We start from the raw sequence: 20,334 nt of genomic DNA on the forward strand, positions 1-20,334 counted from the left end.
TCACCTGAGGAAAGTTAGCATAGTAATTACAAAGGGGATGAATATCTTCCAACCTTCACAATTTTGGTTTTTAATTTTTAGTAAATTATTGACAGGTTTTGGAGTTTTTCTTTTCATTTGACATGAATCAGAATCAGGTTTATTATCACCGGCATGTGACGTGAAATTTGTTAACTTAGCAGCAGCAGTTCAATGCAATGTTTTGTCGATTAGCTCAAAAATTCCTACTTCAATATATTTTAAATTTAGAAAATGAGACAGTAAAATGTGAAAATAGTTGTTGGAGCTGAATACTTCGTCAAGGTGTTTTATTTATATATATATATTTATATAACCTTGAGATTAATTTTCTTGTGGGCATACTCAGTAAATCCAAGGACCATAATAAAATCAATGAAAAACAACCAATATGCAGAAGACAACAGCCTGCAAATACAAAACAGGAAAATAATAATAAATATCAAGAACCAGTGTTTTGTTACGTCTCCCCTCTCACTGTGAAACAGGGACACCTCTTTTTCCCTTATTAGGGAGAGAGAGAGAGAGGCTGTGTTATGTCGAATTACCGGGTGAACGAGTAGCCTTTGGAGTACTGCAAGTCTGTGTCTTTATTGATGCTTTGCTGCACGCTTGAGTGCTTGGAGGAGGGCGTTGATGCTTTTTTGCCGGTGGGGGAGGGGGGTCATCACTTTGCTGCTGCTTACTCGTGGGAGGGGGGAGCTGGGGGGTTTGGAGTTCTAACATTTAACTGTCATTCATTCTTGGGGACATTCTTCTGTTTTCGTGGACGTTTGAGAAGAAAAATAATTTCAGGATGTATATTGTATACATTTCTCTGACATTAAATTGAGCCTGTTGAAGTGATGAAGCATCCTTGGAAGTGAGTCCATAGGTTGTAGTTGAGTGATGCGGTGACTGAAGTTGAATGAAGTTATCCTTACTGGTTCAAGAGCCTGATGGTTGAGGGGTAATAACTGTTCCTGAGGCTCCTGTACTCCTTCCTGGTGGCAGCAGTAAGAAGAGAGGATGACATGGGTGGCTGATGTTCCTGATGATGATGCTACTTAAAACTGTTGGGCTGAATCACAGCGATGCATTGTAGAACCATTTCAGTGATTTAAATTATGTTCCACTACTTTGCAGGTTCTCTTAGTTAATTAGTGCATTGCAATTTCATCCCTTCCATCAAATCAGATATAGTATTTGTTGCCTTGACAGACAGACATACTTTATTGATCCTGAGGGAAATTGACTTGACAGTTTCAATGCAGGAACGATGGATTCTGTTTTGGTATTAAATGTATACATAATTTACTTCCAAAAAAGGAGCCCGGCAATGTAAGTTCTAAAAAAGATGGGATTTAATGAAGTGCTATGAGAATGGTGGGTTTTATGAATTATTAGGAACAGAACATGTTGCAATCTCAACAGGAACACGTTCTTTGGACTTTGTAAGATTGGTGGTGATTCTCCTATGGTTTTCCTCACCTATTGAGAGGATACTGTTTGTTTACAAAAAGGAGTGCACTTTGGCAACATTATAAAACAAAAGCCCATATCTGGGAAATGTACTAATTTAGTTACTTTTGGTTTATTCATTGTTCACCCCTCCAGAGACCAAACACCTTGAGAGCTAAATGTTGCCTATTAATGAAAAGTTGCTTGGGTGAAGTCTTAGTTTTAGATGGGGAGACAGGATTTCTTAAAACTATTGTTTCCCCCCCCCCCCCCACCTTGTGTCCAGAGATGAGGACACTTATCACAACTTGTATATCTCATTACTAGAAACAGTGAGACATTCAAAAAGGAAACGAGTCAACTTGCATGAATTGTGAAACAATTTTTACAGCATCTTTTGCAGGAAATCTTTGCAGAATTTAAGCTGCATGTTCCTTTTTTTTTACAGGTCCAAAGTAATAAAGAAAAGAAACCTGGAACACCTCCTCCTACTGTAACAAGCGTGACGCCCAGTCCTCAACCTTCAAGCAAAGTTGTTGTCAGCACTCCAGCATCAGTAAACATTCCACGTTTCTACTTTCCTAAGGGACTTCCAAGTGCTAACAGTAATCACGAAGAGACCATTGCCAAGATTGAAGCAGCCTTTGCTGAGTTAGAGGATGAAAAATGCGATATTTATGAGATGGGAAAAATTGCAAAGGTAGGGAGAAACGTCTCTAAATGGCTATGTGATGTGCAGATTTTTTTTTGTTATCCGCTGTACTTTTTTCCCTAGATACCTGGAAGCAAGGCTGTTCTTTGCTTGGCAACTTACACAGAACGCGGGAGGACCTGAGCAGGTCAGGCAGCATCTGTGGAAATGAATAGACAGTCAATGTGTCAGGGTGAGACCCTTCTTCAGGACTGGAAGGAAGAGAGAAAATGCCAGAATGAAAAGGTGGGGGGAGCGGAAGCAGTCTTGCTGGAAGGTGATAGGTGAAGCCAGGTGGAAAAGAAAGTCAAAGGCTGGAAAGGATGGAATCTGAGAGGAGAGGAGAGGAGCGTGGACCATAGGAGAAAGTGAAGAAGGAGGGGGCCTGAGGGAAATAATAAGCAGGTGAGAAGATGTAAAAGGTCGAGTGTGGTATAGAGGAAGGCGAGGGGGAATTTTTAACTGGAAGGTGAAATCGATATTCATGTCATTGGTTGGAGGCCACCCAGGCAGAATATAAGGTGTTGCTCCTCCAGCAGGCCGAGGATGGACATGTCAGAATGGAAATGGGAATCAGAATTGAAATGTTTGGCCACCGGGAAGGCCCACTTGTGGCAGATGGAGCAGAGGTGCTCAGTGACGCAGGCCCCCAATTTACAGTGGGTTTATTTGCTTGATAGCTTGGCTACTTATGTCAGTATTGTTAGGATTTCTGCAATGTACACTGTCACTAATCTCAAAATGGAAATATTCAAAGTCAAAAAGCAAACAACCAAAATGACTGGAAATCTGAAATAGAAACCAAAAATACTGAAAACACTGGAAAATGTTGAGCTTTTACATACTTCTCTGCATTCATTTGAGCTAAAAATTGAATTTGTCTCCCAATTGTCAATTTATCAATCATTCCATCTCAGGCCATCAGTTTGTTGCTTCTTTAGAAGTACCCTCACCTGTGAGAAAATCCACCAAAGGCTCTCAAGAGAGGTGATGACAAAATTACAGTGTTCATTGTTTCAATGACACTGCTTTCTCTCTGGCTGTTCCAAATTTTAAAGAAATTACTCTAATAATTTTTATTTCTTATTATCTTGGAGAACAGTGAATTGCCCGTTTTGTGATGTATATTGTCATTTAGTCTCATCTTTGGTATCTGTACTGCTAGTTACTGGCATGGTAACTATCGCGTTATGACCAGAAATGTACAGCTTATGACTGGCATCCACAATAGCTTGCTTACTTGAGTAACCTACTCCCACCCTTGATTGACAAGATTTCAAAGGCTGTATGACAGGTGAAAAGTAAATGGGTTTCAGGAGAAGGTAGTATTACTGCTGAGGTTCTAAAACTTAGACCATATGACATATGAGCAAAATGAGGCTATTTGGCCAGCCATTCAGTCATGGCAGACTTATTTTCCCTCTGAACCCCATTCTCCTGCTTTCTCCCGGTAACCTTTGACTCCTGACTAATCAGCAACCTATCAACCTCTGCTTTAAATATAGTCAATGACTTGGCCTCCACATCCATCTGTGAGAATGAACTCCACAGATTCACCACCCTCTGGCTAAAGAAATTCCTCCTCATCTCTGTTCTAAATGGATACCCCTCCATTCTGCTTTGCTCTCTGGTCCTACATTCCAGGCCTTTCAATATTCAATAGGTTTCAATGAAATTCACCCTGATTCTACTAAACTCCAGCAAGTGCAGGCCCAGAACCCTCAAACAGAACTCACATATTATCTCTTTCATTCCCAGGACCTTTCCCGTGAACCTCCTCTGAAACCTCTCCAAAGCCAGCACATCTTTTCTTTGATAACGGGCCCAAAACTATTCAGAATTCTCCAAGTGCAATCTAACCAATGCCTTATAAAGCCTCAGCATTACATCCGTGTTCTGATATTCTAGTCCTCTTGTAATGAATGCTAACATTTAAGAAATCCTGCATGAGGACTGCCATGTCCCTTTGCGCCTTTGATTTTTCTCTCCATTTAAAAGAAGTATACACCTTTCTTCCTTCTATCAAAGTGCATGATTATACACTCCTCCACACTATATTTCATCTGCCACTTCTTTGCCCATTCTCTTAGTCTGTCTGAGCCCTTTAGCCTCCCTGCTTCCTCAGCACGCCACCTATTTTCATAGTATGCCCAAACTTGGCCACAAAACCATCAATTCTGTCATCCAAATCATTGACATATAACATGAAAAGAAATGGTCCCAACACCAATATCATTGCAGAACATTGCTAGTCATTGGCAGCCAATTAGAAAAGGCCCCTTTTATTCCCAGTCTTTGCCTCCTGTCAGTCAGCCAGTCATCTTATCCGTGCAGTTATATTTCCTATAATGCCATGGGCTCTTATCGTTATAAACAGCCTCATGTGTGGCACCTTGCCAAAGGCCTGGAAATCCAAATGAACAACATTCACTGACTCTCCTTTGTCTATCCTGCCTGTTATTTCTTCAAAGAACTCCAGCAGATTTGTCAGACAAGATTTCCCTTGTCAGAGACTGGAACTCTAGCTCGAAGACATTGCATCAAATATGCCTTCAAGAAAGGAGACAAATTCAAGCACAGTAACAGCAGGGGGAGTTGCTTGCTGTCTATTACAGTGATCATTGTCAGCCGGGCCCTCCTCAGCCTACTCCTCCCTGTCGCTGAGGAGCTTCTCCTTGAATCTTAGTGTGGATTCTGTCCATTTGGAGACCCAAATGGATATTATCTCCATGAGAAATTCAGGAAGCCATTTCATACTTTACCTGCACTTTGTTGACCTTGCGAACACCTTCCATCATTGAAGGCTGTGGAGTGTCCTCCAGTTTCCTATCCACAGGAAATTATCTCCATCTTTTGTCTGATTCTGGTTGCTGTTCCCTACTGAACAACAGAGTCCCCCACTGCTGAATGTTCCTACTAAGATGAGGAGGTGTGGGCAGCTTCCATTTGCCATTTCCTTCAGTTGTGTTTGTGAGGATGAAACCCTTAAATTTGCCACATACCTCACAATTATTGGTCAGCGCTTCTGAGACATGGACTACCTACATAGGGCATTGAAGCCATGGAGAGTGATCATCAATTCATCCCCTTCAAACATTTACAAATCCATTGGCAGGTTGAGTACCCCTTATCCGGAGTTCCGAAATCCAAAACTTTTTTGAGCGCTGACGTGACGTCACAAAATAGAAAATACCGTAAGTTGCTGGGAAGGTTTCCAGGTGATGCACAGGTCTGTGCACATCACAAACAGTTCTGAGAAGTGACATCACATGAACAGAAGTTAATGAAAAATAGAAAAATACTGCATAAAGTGAAAAATGAATCTCTCAATCAAGTATTGAAAAAGTATTTGTCAGCGTCAGAGTGAACATATGCCACTTAATGGTATGTTGATCATGAAATAAGCGAAGATCTATCATAACAAACTGAAAATTGAAGGTAATTGTGAATATTCAGCAGCCTGGTTGCAGAAATTTATAAAAAGCACGGCATTAAATTTTTAAAGCATCTGCTGATCACAAAGTAGCAGAGAAATTCATTGAGTTTGCTGAGATTGTTGCTGATGAAAATCTAATGCTGATTGTTTTTATACCTCACATAAAACCTAAAAAAAAGAGTAAAATACGGATACTGTGTACTGTAACCTTTGAATCAAGCCATGGCATCGTAGGTGGAGACTGAAAATCTGCATGTCTGTTGGTTCAACAGCTGATTCAGGTATTCTCCCGGATCTGCTGTGTTGCTTTTGTTACCCTGCACACATTATATTAATGGGATGTAATATTTTTTACTGTTTAGTACATACGTGTGGTGAACAAGTGCAAGAGAAAGACCGCTTACCGGTAGCGCATGCATAAATTCAGAGTTGGAAATGATGAAAATCCCAAGCTGTTTTACTACATATTCCAAAGTCTGGAAAGAATCCAAAACATGTACAGCCCCAAGCATTTCAGATAAGGGATATTGAACCTGTACCAGATTACAAGAAAGTTGTAGTTATTGTTACATACAACACTGAGGCCTTTTGGGCCTGCCCTAATACCCATGCTACCAAGATGTCTGTGCGATATGTCTGCATTTTGCAATTCCCTCTAAACTTTTCTTATCTGGTTAAATTTCTTTAAAACATTGTAATTATACATGGTTCTGCGGCATCCTCTGGCAATTGATTCTATAAATCCATCGCCCTTTGAATGAAAATATTGTCCCCCAATACCACCCTCCACCAGACTCTCTTAAATCTGTCCTCCTCACCTTAAATCCACATGTTTTAGACTCTGTACCTTGCTTTTTAAAAAAAGATTGTAACCATTCATTTTATCTGTGCTTCTCATGATTTTATACAACTCTTTAAGGTCGTTCCCTCAGCCTCCCAGCACTCTGAAGAAAATTTCCTTTCCTTATAACTGAAGCCATCGATTCATTCATTCATTGCCATGGGTACTCCCTCAGGAAGTGTGTTTGATGTAAACACTCTGTTGTGATATGGATGAGTTGTCTGTTCCAATGGAAAGTACTAACAATTTTGGTGCATTCTCATGTTGTTTGACCCTTGTCAGGTTTTCCATCATCGCCTTACTGTTACTAATTCAAGAAAACTGTCCAGTCACTCTTAGGTAGGTCTGTGATTCCAACCTAACCCCACAGTTACAGTTTACTAGTGAGGGAGAAGGAGAACCTGCAGGTACATAAATGACATTTCAGAGATCCTATTCTGAAGCCTACAAATATCCTACTAAGAATTTATACTAGAGAAGAGATAACTTCTGTGGGCATGACATTCATAACAGTGAAATACAACAACCAACAAGCCACATTGGGCTTGTATGAAAAGCAGAAGGACTAGCGTTGTGTGATAAGGAGTGGCTGAGACAGCTACGACTTGATTGGAAATCCATCCACCATTTGCTTGCCACATCTGCTGCAATAGAGTCAACTGAAAGCGAATGAAGAGAAGTACTGAGGAATGGGTCTGTCAGGATCTGTGGTGATTTTAAGGACACCGTCAACCCAGTACTGAAAATAGATCAATACCCTTTGCCCAGCATAGAGGATATCTTTGCAAACCTTTCAGGAGGAAAACATGTCAACAAAGTGGACTTGCAGAGGCCTACCTACGGATAAAGATGGAAGAAGAGTCCAAAGTGTTTCTCACCATAAACACTAACAAAAGGCTTTGGACTTTGAACCCTTCTTCCAAAACAAAGTGTTGTTCCTCCAACCTGAGTGTGGCTTCATCTTGACCGTAGAGGAGGCCATGGATAGACATATCAGAATGGGAATGGGATGTGGAATTAAAATGTGTGACCACTGGGAGATCCTGCTTTCTCTGGCAGACAGAGCATAGGTGTTCAGCGAAATGGTCTCCCAGTTTGCGTCGGGTCTCACCAATATATAAAAGGCCGCATTGGGAGCACTGGACGCAGTATACCACACCAGTCGACTCACAGGTGAAGTGTCACCTCACCTGGAAGGACTGTCTGGGGTCCTGAATGGTGGTGAGGGTGGAAGTGTAAAGGCAGTTGTAGCACTTGTTCCGCTTACAAGGATAAGTGCCAGGAGGGAGATCGGTGGGAAAGGACGGGGTGGGGGGGGGCAAATGGACAAGGGTGTCGCATAAAGAGCAATCCCTGCGGAAAGTAGAAGGGGGGGGAGGGAAAGATGTGCTTGGTAGTGGGTTCCCATTGGAAGTGGCGGAAGTTACGGAAAATTATATGTTGGACCCGAAGGCTGGTGAGGTGGTAGGTGAGGACAAGGGGAACCCTATCCTGAGTGGGGTGAGAGCAGATGTGCGTGAAATGGGAGAGATGCGTTTGGGAGCAGTGTTGATGTTGGAGGAAGGGAAGCCACTTTGTTTAAAAAAGGAAGACATCACATTTGTCCTGGAATGAAAAGCCTCATCCTGAGAGCTGATGAGGCGGAGATGGAGGAATTGCAAGAAGTGGATGGCATTTTTGCAAGGGACAGGGTGGGAAGAGGAATAGTTCAGGTAGCTGCCTAGCCTGCTGTGTTCCACCAGCATTTTGTGTGTGTTGCTTGAATTTCCAGCATTTCCTCGTGTTTGCATTATGGGCTCAGAGCATGATGCGACAAGCGTGAATTCTTTACACCAAGCATCATTTACTGTGGTCACACCATTGATGCTCAAGGATTACACAAATATGCTGAGAAAATTCAAGCAATGGTGGATGCCCCATGGGCAAAGGATGTGTCACAGGTGCACGCCTTTTTAGGATTTGTCAATTACTATAACAGGTTTCTACCAAAGTTGGCTACTGTGCTCCACCCCCTGAACCTGTTAATAGTAATTGACATATTGGGCAGAAATGGCAATGGACAAAACAGTGTGAGATGGCTTTCCAAATCACAAAGGAAATGGTGATGTCAGACACTGTACTCACATGTTATTATCCACATCATCCAGTGAAGCTGGCATGTCACATCTTGCCTTGTTATAGGTGTAGTCATTTCACATGTTGTGAATGATGGAATTGAGCTCCCCATAGCCTTTGCATCACATTCTCTTATAGCTGCGGAGGTGGGCTCTGTTTCCTGGAGGACACAATTACAAGATGGAATTTAAGAGGACAGCTAATCATGGAAATCCTGATTGGAAAAGAACACAGCTGAAAAATTTACAAAAGAGGACACTCCTCCTGACAAACTCTCCCTAATGCAAATCAGAAGTCTCCCTATTACAACAGAGATGATCCAAACGGAAACCAGAAAAGATCCACACTGTCTCAGGTCTACATGGCCACCAAAAATGGCTGGAAAGTGCAGCAGAAACTCCAGTTCCCCTATTTTTACCAGCACTGGGATGAACTTCCCCTTGATGGGGGTTGTCCTATGTGGGGATTGAGAGTTATTGTACCATCCAGGCTGAGAGCTGAAGTATTGGATGAGTTACATGCCTGTCATCTAGGCATGGTCAAAATGAAAGCTTGGCTTGGAGCTTTGTCTGGTGACTTGGGATAGATCAGCAGATTGAGCAATTTACTGTGCAATGTTCAGGATGACAGCATGTCCAGAAGATGCCAGGAGCAGTGCTTTGCATTCCTGGTATTGGCCTGCATTGCCCTGGCAGAGGATTCATGTAGATTCTGCCGGACCATTCACAGGCACAAATTTCTTGGTAGTACAGGTAGTCCCTGAGTTATGAACATCTAACTTAAGAACAGCTCATACTTACGAACTGAGGAAGGAGAACGCTGTCCGCCATTTTAAGTCAGATCGCAACACTGTCCGTCATTTTAAGTCATTGCCGTTGACACTGTGTTGAGTGTGTAACTTTGTATTTGGCTTAAATTTTTCTTGGCAAGATTCACCCTGACCCCGCCCCCCCCACCCTTTTCCGGTCGGCTGGTGGCGCAGTGAGATCAGTGCCGGGCTCAAGAACGGAGGTTCCCGAGTTTGATCTAGTGATAGCCCACTCCCGAGTGCATTGTCCATCCGTGCCGGGTTGATGTCGAGCTTGCAACTTGACCTCGTAAAAAAAGCACTGCCACCTCCAGTTTAAATCCTCACACGGAATATTGTGGAAGATCAAATACCCAAACCTAGCACAGCCCCCACTTGTCCCACTTAGCCTGTCTCAGTGCAGTGTAGTTTAGGGCTTGGGGAATTCAGTGCGGTGGTCCTTAGGAACTGGCGGAGCTTGGGACCTGCCGCCCACACTGTTTCTGTTCCTTTGATGGGAAGCGATCATGATTGAAAATAAAGTGGAAATAATAAAACGTTTGGAAAGAGGCGAAACGTCATTGGAAAAGCTTTAGGCTACAGTTGGTCAATGATCGGAACAATTTTAAAGGATAAAGTGAGAATAATGGAGCATGTGACAGGCCCTGCCCCGATGAAAGCTACAATTATTACTAAGCAACGCAGTGGTTTAATTATTGAAATACATACGTTTCTTAAGTGTTTTATAAGCATAGAAAGGTAAAATATATACTATATACTAAGACAAACGTTTGACTAACTGACACTTAGTAATATCGGATGTACTTGTTCCAACTTACGTAGAAATCCGACTTAAAGATGGACTCGGGAACAGAACTCGTTCGTAACCCAGGGTCTGCCTGTAGTGGATGCAGCTACAAACTAGGTCATAAGCGGGTGCCTCACTAAATTCAGAAGTGAAGAACACACATTTATTCCCGATTCTGTGTTTTCTTTTTTGATTAGTTTTATGTTTTGGAGTTATCACACGTAACTATTTCCTCTTTTATAAAAATAATTCTCCGGTTGAATTCATGGTTTGGACTATTTTGAATCAAATGTAGAGAGCAAATGGAAATTTGACTATAAATTTATCTTTCATCAGCAGTACGAATTGTGCTATATAACAGTGACTGTTGGTTTGGCTCTTGTTTTCAAAATATGCTACTTGAAAAGCTGTGTGGAACACAATTTCCACTAAATAGTGTGCTACTGAGTGGGGGCCCTTCCCTGGGCAATGTTATCAACTTGCTATGAAACCCAGTCTATCACCTTAAGGATTTTTTTTTTTTACAATGTTTTACACATTAAATATTTTATGGAAGGAAATCCAAGTTGCAGTCCTAAGGAGTGGCACATTGGCGAAGCCAGTAGAGCTACAGCCTCATGACTGAAGAGACCAGGGTTCAATCCCCACTTCTGCTGCTGTCTGTGTGGAATTTTCCCTGTGATTGTGTGAGGTTTTTTTCTTCCCACTTCCCAAAGATGTACAAGTAGTAGTTTAATTACAAACAAGAAGATGTGCAGATGCTGGAAATCTAAGCAACACACACAAAATGCTGGAGGAACTCAGCAGGCCAGGCAGCGTCTGTGGAAAGGAGCCCTGCCAAAGGGTTTCAGCCCGAAACGTTGACTGTACTCTTTTCTATAGATGTTGCCTGGCCTGCTGAGTTTCTCCAGCATTTTGTGTGTGTGTTAGTAGTTTAATTAACCACTGTGAATTGCCCCAGTGTGTAAATTATTAGTAGAATCTGGAAATGATTCATTGAAATTTGGGGAGAATAAAATTGAATTGGTGTAAATCAGTGCTTTGATAGCATAGGCTCAATGGATAGAAGGACCACTTTTTGTGTAGTATGACTGTTATGTCTCTGATACTAGATATGTCCCAGTTGTGATGTTTTAGAAATTTCCATGTAGGCCTTTAGTGATATTACTGGCTTGTCTTTTGTTTCTCTAGGCATGTGGATGTCCTTTATACTGGAAGGCCCCCATGTTCATTTCTGCTGGTGGAGAACGAACAGGATTTGTCTCTGTGCACCCATTTATAGCCATATGGAGAAAGTGAGTGTTATTTCTGTCCTAAACTCGGTTATTACACTCACCAGTATACATTAATACGCCAACCTCACTTCCACATAAAAAGGCTCTTTATTTTCATGATCTAGCAGAGCCGGCAGTGTTTGTGGAGCCAAAAAAGTTCTTGCATACATGTCTGAGCAATGTTTTGCAAACACCAATGGGCAAAAATGACCAGTTATTGTTTGTAATGTTTGGTTGAGAATAAATGTAGTTCAAGTTACAAGGAGAAGTTGCCTGATCTTCAAAGGATATCACCAAGAGGGTAAACTGCACTGGGGTTTTATGAAAGGGGTATTTCTGGCAGTGGAGCACTTAACATTGCATCAAAATATAGTCCAGACTACTTGCCAGAGAAGGTCATATCAATGCAAACAACTTTTATTAATATAGCTGCTCTGATGTAGAAAAACATAAGAAGGTGACCTAAAGTTTAGTCCAAGAAATCCCCATGCTGGTGTTATGAGCTCTTCTGAACTCCCATCTTAATCACTGTAGTTTTGGTGTCATCACCTGCCAAGATCCCAATCTCGGAATTCCAATCCAAAAAAAAATCATGCCTCTGATTAAAACTTTGGTCGTAAGGTATAGTTTAGTATCTCATTTTGTTTGGTAATATTTCTTTGATGCACCTTAGAATGGCTTCCAATGAAATCACGGTGCTTACTCCCTCAGTACATTGCTCTAACTCGTGAACTAATGGTACATCCAGTGTATTACTTAATTTATTAAGGAATGCACAAGTTTAAAAATGTATGTGTTTTTCAGACTAATATTAGATACTTGTTTTTTCTATATTATGCTTATTTGGAAATTTAGTTTATTAGAATAAAAAGTGTAAGACATTCAAAATGAAGTTGAATGTAAATAGTGGGAAACTGAAGCTTATTGCTTAAACTGGTAGAAAATGAACAGAAGGTGTCAAGTGATGGTTAATTTACCCAGTCTATTTCCTATTCACATGCTTGACCCTTGCTGGGCTTTGGAAAATTGTTTGCTATCTATTGTTCACAAAACACTGATTTGTGTGTACTTGTAATCAAATGGTGAATCACCTTCCCATGCTACCTTACACAGATGACACAGCATTTCGGTTCTGTTCATCTAATTTAAGTAATGGGAACACACTGAGGCCTTCCAAATGTTTTAATTGTAAACAATACTGTTTGGTGTAAGTCGAGCAGTTCTATATAGTTCAAACTTGACTTGATAGGACAGTGCAGATATAATGCTTTCCTGTTACCACTGAGTTCTCATACCCATCTACTATAATACTGAGTCCAGTAGATTCTGATTAATTGGACCATTGGTTATTTAGGACAGCTCTTAAAGAACAAAAACTAATCGAGAAAGTAGCCAGGATTCCTCTCCTTTATTTGGGACACTATGCTGCTTCATTGTGGCAGAAGACTATAGCCGAACAGATTCTAATCAGTAGCAGTCACGCGCTTGCTTGGCGGTTAGACACTACACTATGCTTATTGCAGACAGTTTTTAAATAGCAGCAGTTGTGTGTGTTTGTGTTCAAAAAGCAGTTATTTTGGTCACTGATAGGCGAGAAATAAGCAGTAAGACAATTCTAAGCTGTTTTGCTCACTGCGCTTTCAAGCATTCAGGGTTGGAGATGGCAGAAACAGCCAAGAGTGAAAATGAAACAATTTCACTACTTCAATAAGTTGGGAACTATGAAGAATTTGAAGGTATCAGCAATCATCAAATAAAAATGAGGATTAGGTCAATGGAGTTGCAAAAGCCAAGCATTATATGTGAAGGCAGTTTCATTATCTGCACTGTGCGCTGATTTTGTTAATGTCCAGTCAATCTAAAAAACACAGCTGGATGAATTCTTCTTTCGGTAACTATTAGGAACTAACACACAGTTTTCTAGTAGTATCGGTTGTGTTTAAATTTGTTCTGTATTTTAAATACATAAATTGTTACCCAGTTAAATGGTAGTTTTGTAATTTTTTTAATACCTTTTTAACAATTTCCATTAAACCAGCTAATTGGCGTAGCTGCATTGGTCCATAAGGTACTGGTCCCAATGTGTCCCAATTAACGGGAATCTGCTTTACTCATTTGGTTCAAAACTTGAGAGTCATGGAATTGGACAGCATGGAAGCAGGTCATTTGGCTAACCATTGGGAACCTATCCATCTAGCTAGATGATTCAAGTGCTCATCCAGACACCACCACCTTAAGTGCTGTTAGAAACTCCTGATTCTACCACTCTCTCCTGTGCATTCCAGGTACTTGTCTCTGGATGAAACAGATTCTCCTTGGATCCACTCTAATTCTCTTGCCCTCTGCTGTAAATCTATGCCCTTTAGTTTTATTCACCCACAATAAGGGAAAAGATGTTGGTAGTCTACCTTGTTGATGCCCTCATAATGTTATGTTCCTTAATGGTGACTCCTCTTACTCTCTTAACCAGACAAATGTCTCTCCAGTGTCTTCTCATAATTAGTGCCGCATTACAGGCAACATATTGGTGAACTTTCTCTGTAACCTCTCGGGCACTATCTCAGCTTTCTTAATATTAAATGGAACACTGTACTGCAACTAAAGATTGACCAATGTTTTATAACTTGGACAAATCATCTCCTTGCTCATTTCAACATCACATCGCTGAGATGTGGAAAAAATTATAGCAGTGCATTATTCAGTTTTTCAAGATCTAGCTTTAAATGGAAGTAATTTTGCTTTGAAGCCAGCAATGGAAAAATGTGTTATTTTTATGATGAACTTGAACTTAATTAAAAAGCAGTAGTTGGTGCTGAAAAAGAACTTGCATTTACTAAGCACACGATCATTGCAGGAGACAGTAGAAACTGTCATGTGTAGGTTTACTTGGATGTAAGAGAAAGGATATGGACCAATCAACTGGTCCTAGTCCTTTGCTCTTTTGCTTTGCTCTGCATAATATATTTTTGGATGAAATACTTTAAAACAGAATTGTGTCAAATTGTTGAGTGATATAGAATATAGACAAAAATACTAGTATTTTGAAAAGAGTAGATTTGGGCAAATGCTTTTTGTTCATGTTTGCACATGAAATGGATTCTTTATTGCCCTTGGGTAATAAATTCAATGGTTATCTTTCCACAGAATACTACAGAGCTGTCATGATGATTCATCTAAGTTTGTTTATCTTCTTGCCAAACCAGGCTGTGACTACCTAGAACAGGAAGACTTCATCCCACTTCTACAGGTCTGTGTACATGGTGTCTCTCCTCTTTCAATGCAATACGGCATTTAATAAAATCAAAGCCTTAACTATTCTGTAAGATACGAGAAGTTTCTTTAACTTTGTGTTTATTTTACGCGGTTAGATGAAGTATTTGGAACAGAAGTCTAACCATGAAATGTATAAATACAGTGAAACCGCAAATCTCAAAAGTTCACTACAAGTGGAATAACAAGTGTAGAATTAGGGTTGGTGCTCACTGCACTCGATTGGAATCATTGCCATTCATTATAGGGAAAGTTTCTTGACAAACAATGTTGTAAGCAACATTGAAGGAGCAAAGCTTTATTAAAACTTCAGAAAATGGATTTCAATATATATGTAAATGTAACCTTGTCCCGGTAGTTCTTAAAACATTAGTGCAGCTGCTGAATAGTGGAAAACCAACAAACGGGTTGTCAATCCAGAGAGACTTGGAAGTCCATTCTTATGGATCTATGTGTTACCATTGATAGGTATGTGAAAAAGAACAATTAAACTGAGTAATGGAATGCTAGACTTAATAATCAGTGGGCTTATAGGGCAAAGGATTGTAGCTATTGCTACAATTCTGCATGTACTTAGATAAATCAAATCAGAAGTATTTGTTTAAGCTCAAAGTAAATTTATTATCAAAGTACATATATGTCACCATATACAACCCTGAATTTCATTTTCCTGTGGGCATACTCAGTTACTCTATAGAATATTAACAATAACAGGATCAATGAAAGATCAATTAGAGTGCAGAAGACAATAAACTGTGCAAATAGAAATATAAAATAGTAAGAAATAACAAGAATATGACATAACAAGATAAAGAATCCTTAAAGTAAAATAATTGGCTGTGGGAACATCTCAATGATGTGCAAGTGAGTGTAGTTGTGAGTACTGTAATTTAGGAAGTGTTTATAAGTCAGGGCTCACAGATTTATTGTACACGAACTAAATTGTATACACTGAACTTTGAACGGTACAATTTTATTTGATGGGTTAAATAAAGAGAAACTACTTCTATCTGGGGAAAATTCAATATTAAAAGGATGTAGTAAAAAAAAAGCCACCCAGATATGAGCTTAGAGTTAGGAAACACTTCATGATTTGAGGCTCTCTGTCAGATCACTTGTTATTCTTGCATCTCATCTTTGCTAATGGGTACTTAATTTCATGAACTCCTAATAATTTGTACATAAGAACATAGAAATAAGAGCAGGAGTAGGCCACCTGGCCCATCGAGCCTGCCCTGCCATTCAGTAAGATCATGGCTGATCTGTCCGTAAACTCAGCTCCCTCTACCTGCCTTTTCCCCATAAAACCTTAATTTCCCTACTATGTAAAAACCTATCTGGTTCTTAAATATATTTAGTGAAGAAGCCTCAACTGCTTCCCTGGGCAGAGAATTCCACAGATTCACTACTCTGTGGGAAAAACAGTTTCTCCTCATCTCCGTCCTAAATCTTCTCCCCTGAATCTTGAGGCAATGCCCCCTAGTTCTAGTCTCACCTACCAATGGAAACAGCTTTCCTACTTCTATCCTATCTATCCCTTTCAAAATTTTGTATGTTTCTATAATATCCCCTCTCATTCTTCTGAACTCCAGAGAGTATAGTCCCAGGCTACTCAATCTCTTCTCATAGGTCAACCCCTTCATCCCTGGAATCAACCTGGTGAACCTCCTCTGCACTGCCTCCAAAGCCAGTATATCCTTCCTCAAGTATGGAGACCAGATCTGCACACAATACTCCAGGTGGGGCTTCACCAGTATCCTGTATAGTTGCAGCATGACCTCCCTGCTCTTGAATGCAATCCCTTAAGCAATGAAGGCCAACATTCCATTTGCCTTATTAATAACCTGTTGTGCCTGTACCTGGTTGTTGTACTTTAGGTTCATTCATTAACTCATTGAATCTTAGATCAAGTTGGGTAACTAAATGTTCAACTATTATCTCCTCAAAGCTGTGAATGATATGTGCATTATTTAAATTCTGCTTAAAATATTTACAGTGAGTAACCAATCAAAATTAAGGGATGTAAAACAACAAATAACAATGGGCAAGTTCAGCTAAGCGGCAGCAATGAAGAGACAAACAATTGACATAACAATACTGTATTCTACTTGTGGAAGGATTAGTATTGAAACTTATTGGAAGATCTCATTTTTTTTAATGTGAGTCTGTTTCAGGGAGAGATGCATTCATCTTTCTGGTTGTTGCACCATAAAATGTAATGGAGTTACTGACTATTTATGGTAAAAAAGCAGTCTCAATTAGTCCACAGCAGACATGTAAAGGTGAATTGAGAAAAAGACGTCTGTCATGGAAAGTCTTGTTAATCATAGATCTAAATCCATATGCTCCTATTAAGTATGCGATGTACATTGTATCACACCTGCACCAAAATATTTTTAGAAAGTGTAAGGAAATCTTTGCAGGAACTAATCATTCATAAACCTGCTGGACAGACATAATTGTTTTGGGTCACGCTGTTTTGTACTCTGCTTCTGTTATTGTTTAGGACAGTATTTCCTTGGGAAAAGCATAGGAGTTATTTTCTTCAGCTAGTTTACAGATCCATTATGCTTAACTGTTTTCTTTAGGCTGCTGGTGACATGAAGTACTTCATTGTAAAAGTTTCCAACCGTTGGGGTCACAAATAGCAATACAATTGTACATGTTTACAAGCAAAACATAGCCATAAAGCCTCCTTGGCAAGTTTTGTTCAGAAAATAGACTTCCTTCAGATGATCATGATTCTCAGATAGTAGGACACTGGCCAGCCCTATGAAGTAGAGGACTAACAAAACACATTAGCAGTTTAGCTCATTGATGTATCTTCCTGGGCAAAATTAAAAGTTAAGTGTCTCCACAAATATTAAATACTGTAGACTAAATCCTAACCTTTAGATTGCTAACCATAATTGTGGATCTACCCAGTGCACCACCAAACTTTAATTAGTAAATTAAAAAAATATGATCCTGAAAATCGTTAATGATTGATTGAACTTCTTTATGGATAAGTTCAAAAGTAGTGAATGAGCAAGCAGGTAGGAAAGGGAGCATACATTTCCAAGTGAGGATGCAGTGTGACTTGGCGTTTTCCTGTGAGTCCTCCAACACTTTGCAGGAGGACTGCCCACGTATTTGTGGGTAGTGCAGCTCAAGACTTCACAATGTTAAAGGTTAAACCGTATGCATTAACGTTCTTAATATATGTAGCATTTTGACCACTATTGTGCAGGTTCAGGGTGATGATGGCAACCTTTTTTAAGAACAGTACAACATAGTGAGGGCCATCGGCACACAACACTATGCCATCCTTTTGCTCTACTCGACAATCAATGTAACCTTTCCCTCCTACATAGCCCATAACCCTCCATTTTTCCTTCATCCATGTGCCTATCTAAGAGTCTCATAAATATCCCTAATGCATCAGGCTCAACCACCACCCCTGTCAGTGTATTCCCGACACTTACTCCTGTCTATGTAATATAAAAACCTACCTCTGATATCTCCCCTAAACCTTCCATCACTCACCTTAAAAGGATGTCCTACAGAATTAGCCATTGCTGCCCTAAGGTAAAGGCATCAGTCGTCCACTCAGTCTGTGCTTCTTATAATCTTACAGACCTCTATCTAGTTACTCTGTTTATTGGCATAATAGTCCAGATGGAGGTGAACTGGTTGGCACTATCATGCTGAATCCCATGATTGGCTTGGGATACAGACCGATTGCCTTAGGGTACAGAGCACTGGGCCTTGTATGAGGAACAACACTCTGCACCCAGAGTAACTGCTGGAGGTTTTGGAGTGACATTCCATCTAAGAACCCCTGCATTAACAAAATGGGTTAACAACTGCTAAAATAGCTGATAGGAATTTGGGTGCAACCCTTGAATTAATCTCTAAAGTGAAGCACTGCACACTTAGCAATTGATGTAGGAGATGGGTAGCTAAAATCTTAATATAAATCAGAATCAGGTTTATTATCACTGGCATATGTCGTGAAATTTGTTAACTTAGGAGCAGCAGTTCAATGCAATACATAATATAGAAGAAGAAAAAACAAAATAATAATAATAATAAATAAGTAAATCAATTACCGTATACCTATATCAAATATCATCAAAGGGAATTGAGGAAAAATTCTCACCCAGTGCATGGTGGGAGTCTGGTGGTAAAATCCACATTTACTGTAATTGTACTTGGATGAGCAATTGAACAACTGTAACCTAGAAAACTATGGACTGAGAGATGGAAAGCGTGATTGTCAAATTGTCCATTTTTGCTCTTAAAACTAGTTTTTTTCCCCCTGAAACTTTGAACACTTGGTTATATAAGTAATAAGAACTTTGAAGTAATACAAGAAATTGCATGTTCTTGGCACCCCTTGGGCTACCAGACTATCTACTTTCCTGGGTATAATCAAAGGTTATCAAGATCAGTTAATGTTCCAGCTACCAGTTGCTGCCAATTGCTATGGCTCTTATCTTCATTTTGTACAGCAGGTGGTGCTATTGTAGGAATCTAAATCTTCACATTGAAACAGTTACATCATAATATTATTCTAAACTATTTATACAAAGCAGCTATTGGTTCTCCTGCCTATGATAGTAATGTCATGAAAAGGTGGAGAGTGAAAGAATCCATTATATGCTACAGATAACATTCTAAGCAACCAACACAACCAATATTTGAATTGTGTGTAGCCATGGAGAGATACAACATGCAATTATTTTTCAATTGCAAAAGTTGGAAATGAGAGTGTGATAGCCTTGCATGTTCTGATCAAATGGAGAACCATTAGGTAGACCAGGCTTTTGCACAAAACAGCCTACTTGTTCCTCGAGCTGGAAAACGTTTTGTGTTAGACCAATTACAATAAGATTGGTCACCAGTAGTATTTCCATTGTTTCTGAGTAACAGACTCCAAGTTGAAGGATGGTATTAAGAACAAACCCTCTTGAGCATTTATTACAATTTTTTCTTAACACTAACTCTACTAGTCTCTAGTCCCCCTAAAGCAATGTGTCCAAAATTTAATTGAAGGCCAGAGGAATCTTGAAATTCCTTTTTATCACTTTTATAAGTGACATTAAGCTTTGTGCAGTTTATTTTTTTTCAGTAGCCAATTCTATTTGAAGATGCACCATGTTGTATATTACCCCACCTTTGTTTCACTACAAACACTTTAGACTGCCCAGAAAATTGTAACTTTAATAATTGGAAAGACAACAGGTGTTTAGTTGTAAACTAGCCAATGATTTTAATTAAAATAGCTATAAGATCCTATAAGTTGCAGCATCCATCCCATAAAATACCTTTGATAAATGTGTACAAAATTAGCCACTGTTTCCTTCCCCTCTAATATGAAGGAAGCACTATAATTAGTGATAGTGATAATGTCCAGATTTTAAATACTGTACATCTCTCATTTTGAGTTGCCTTTCATACACCAGAAGTTTTACCTGTTAATTTTAAGTTTGTATAGTGTCTTAAGGGAACAATTTTTTGAACTCATTGTTCTGTGTATCTTCTCCTCTATTCTTAATTTGTTGTCCTATGTTATTGTGAATATTGCTTCAGTTTGGAAATGTAACAGTATAGCAGTTAAATTAGAGCAGTTCTATGTAGAGACCTGGGCGATTATTCTATAATTTAAGCAC

At 39.7% G+C, this 20,334-nt stretch overlaps 1 protein-coding gene across 6 annotated transcripts in view; it reads left to right on the forward strand.

Annotated features, from left to right (window-relative positions):
• ppp2r3a (protein phosphatase 2, regulatory subunit B'', alpha) overlaps window positions 1-20,334 on the forward strand; it is a 346,067-nt gene that overhangs the window by 261,266 nt on the left and 64,467 nt on the right. For all 6 annotated transcript variants that reach the window (XM_073040814.1, XM_073040812.1, XM_073040813.1 and 3 more), the window contains 3 exons: window positions 1,907-2,158; window positions 11,328-11,431; window positions 14,555-14,657. In XM_073040814.1, the coding sequence (XP_072896915.1) occupies window positions 1,907-2,158; window positions 11,328-11,431; window positions 14,555-14,657 (459 nt within the window). The remainder of the gene's footprint in view (window positions 1-1,906; window positions 2,159-11,327; window positions 11,432-14,554; window positions 14,658-20,334) is intronic.

Source organism: Hemitrygon akajei, chromosome 3, assembly GCF_048418815.1.
Source record: "Hemitrygon akajei chromosome 3, sHemAka1.3, whole genome shotgun sequence".
NCBI classification, from domain to species: Eukaryota; Metazoa; Chordata; class Chondrichthyes; order Myliobatiformes; family Dasyatidae; genus Hemitrygon; species Hemitrygon akajei.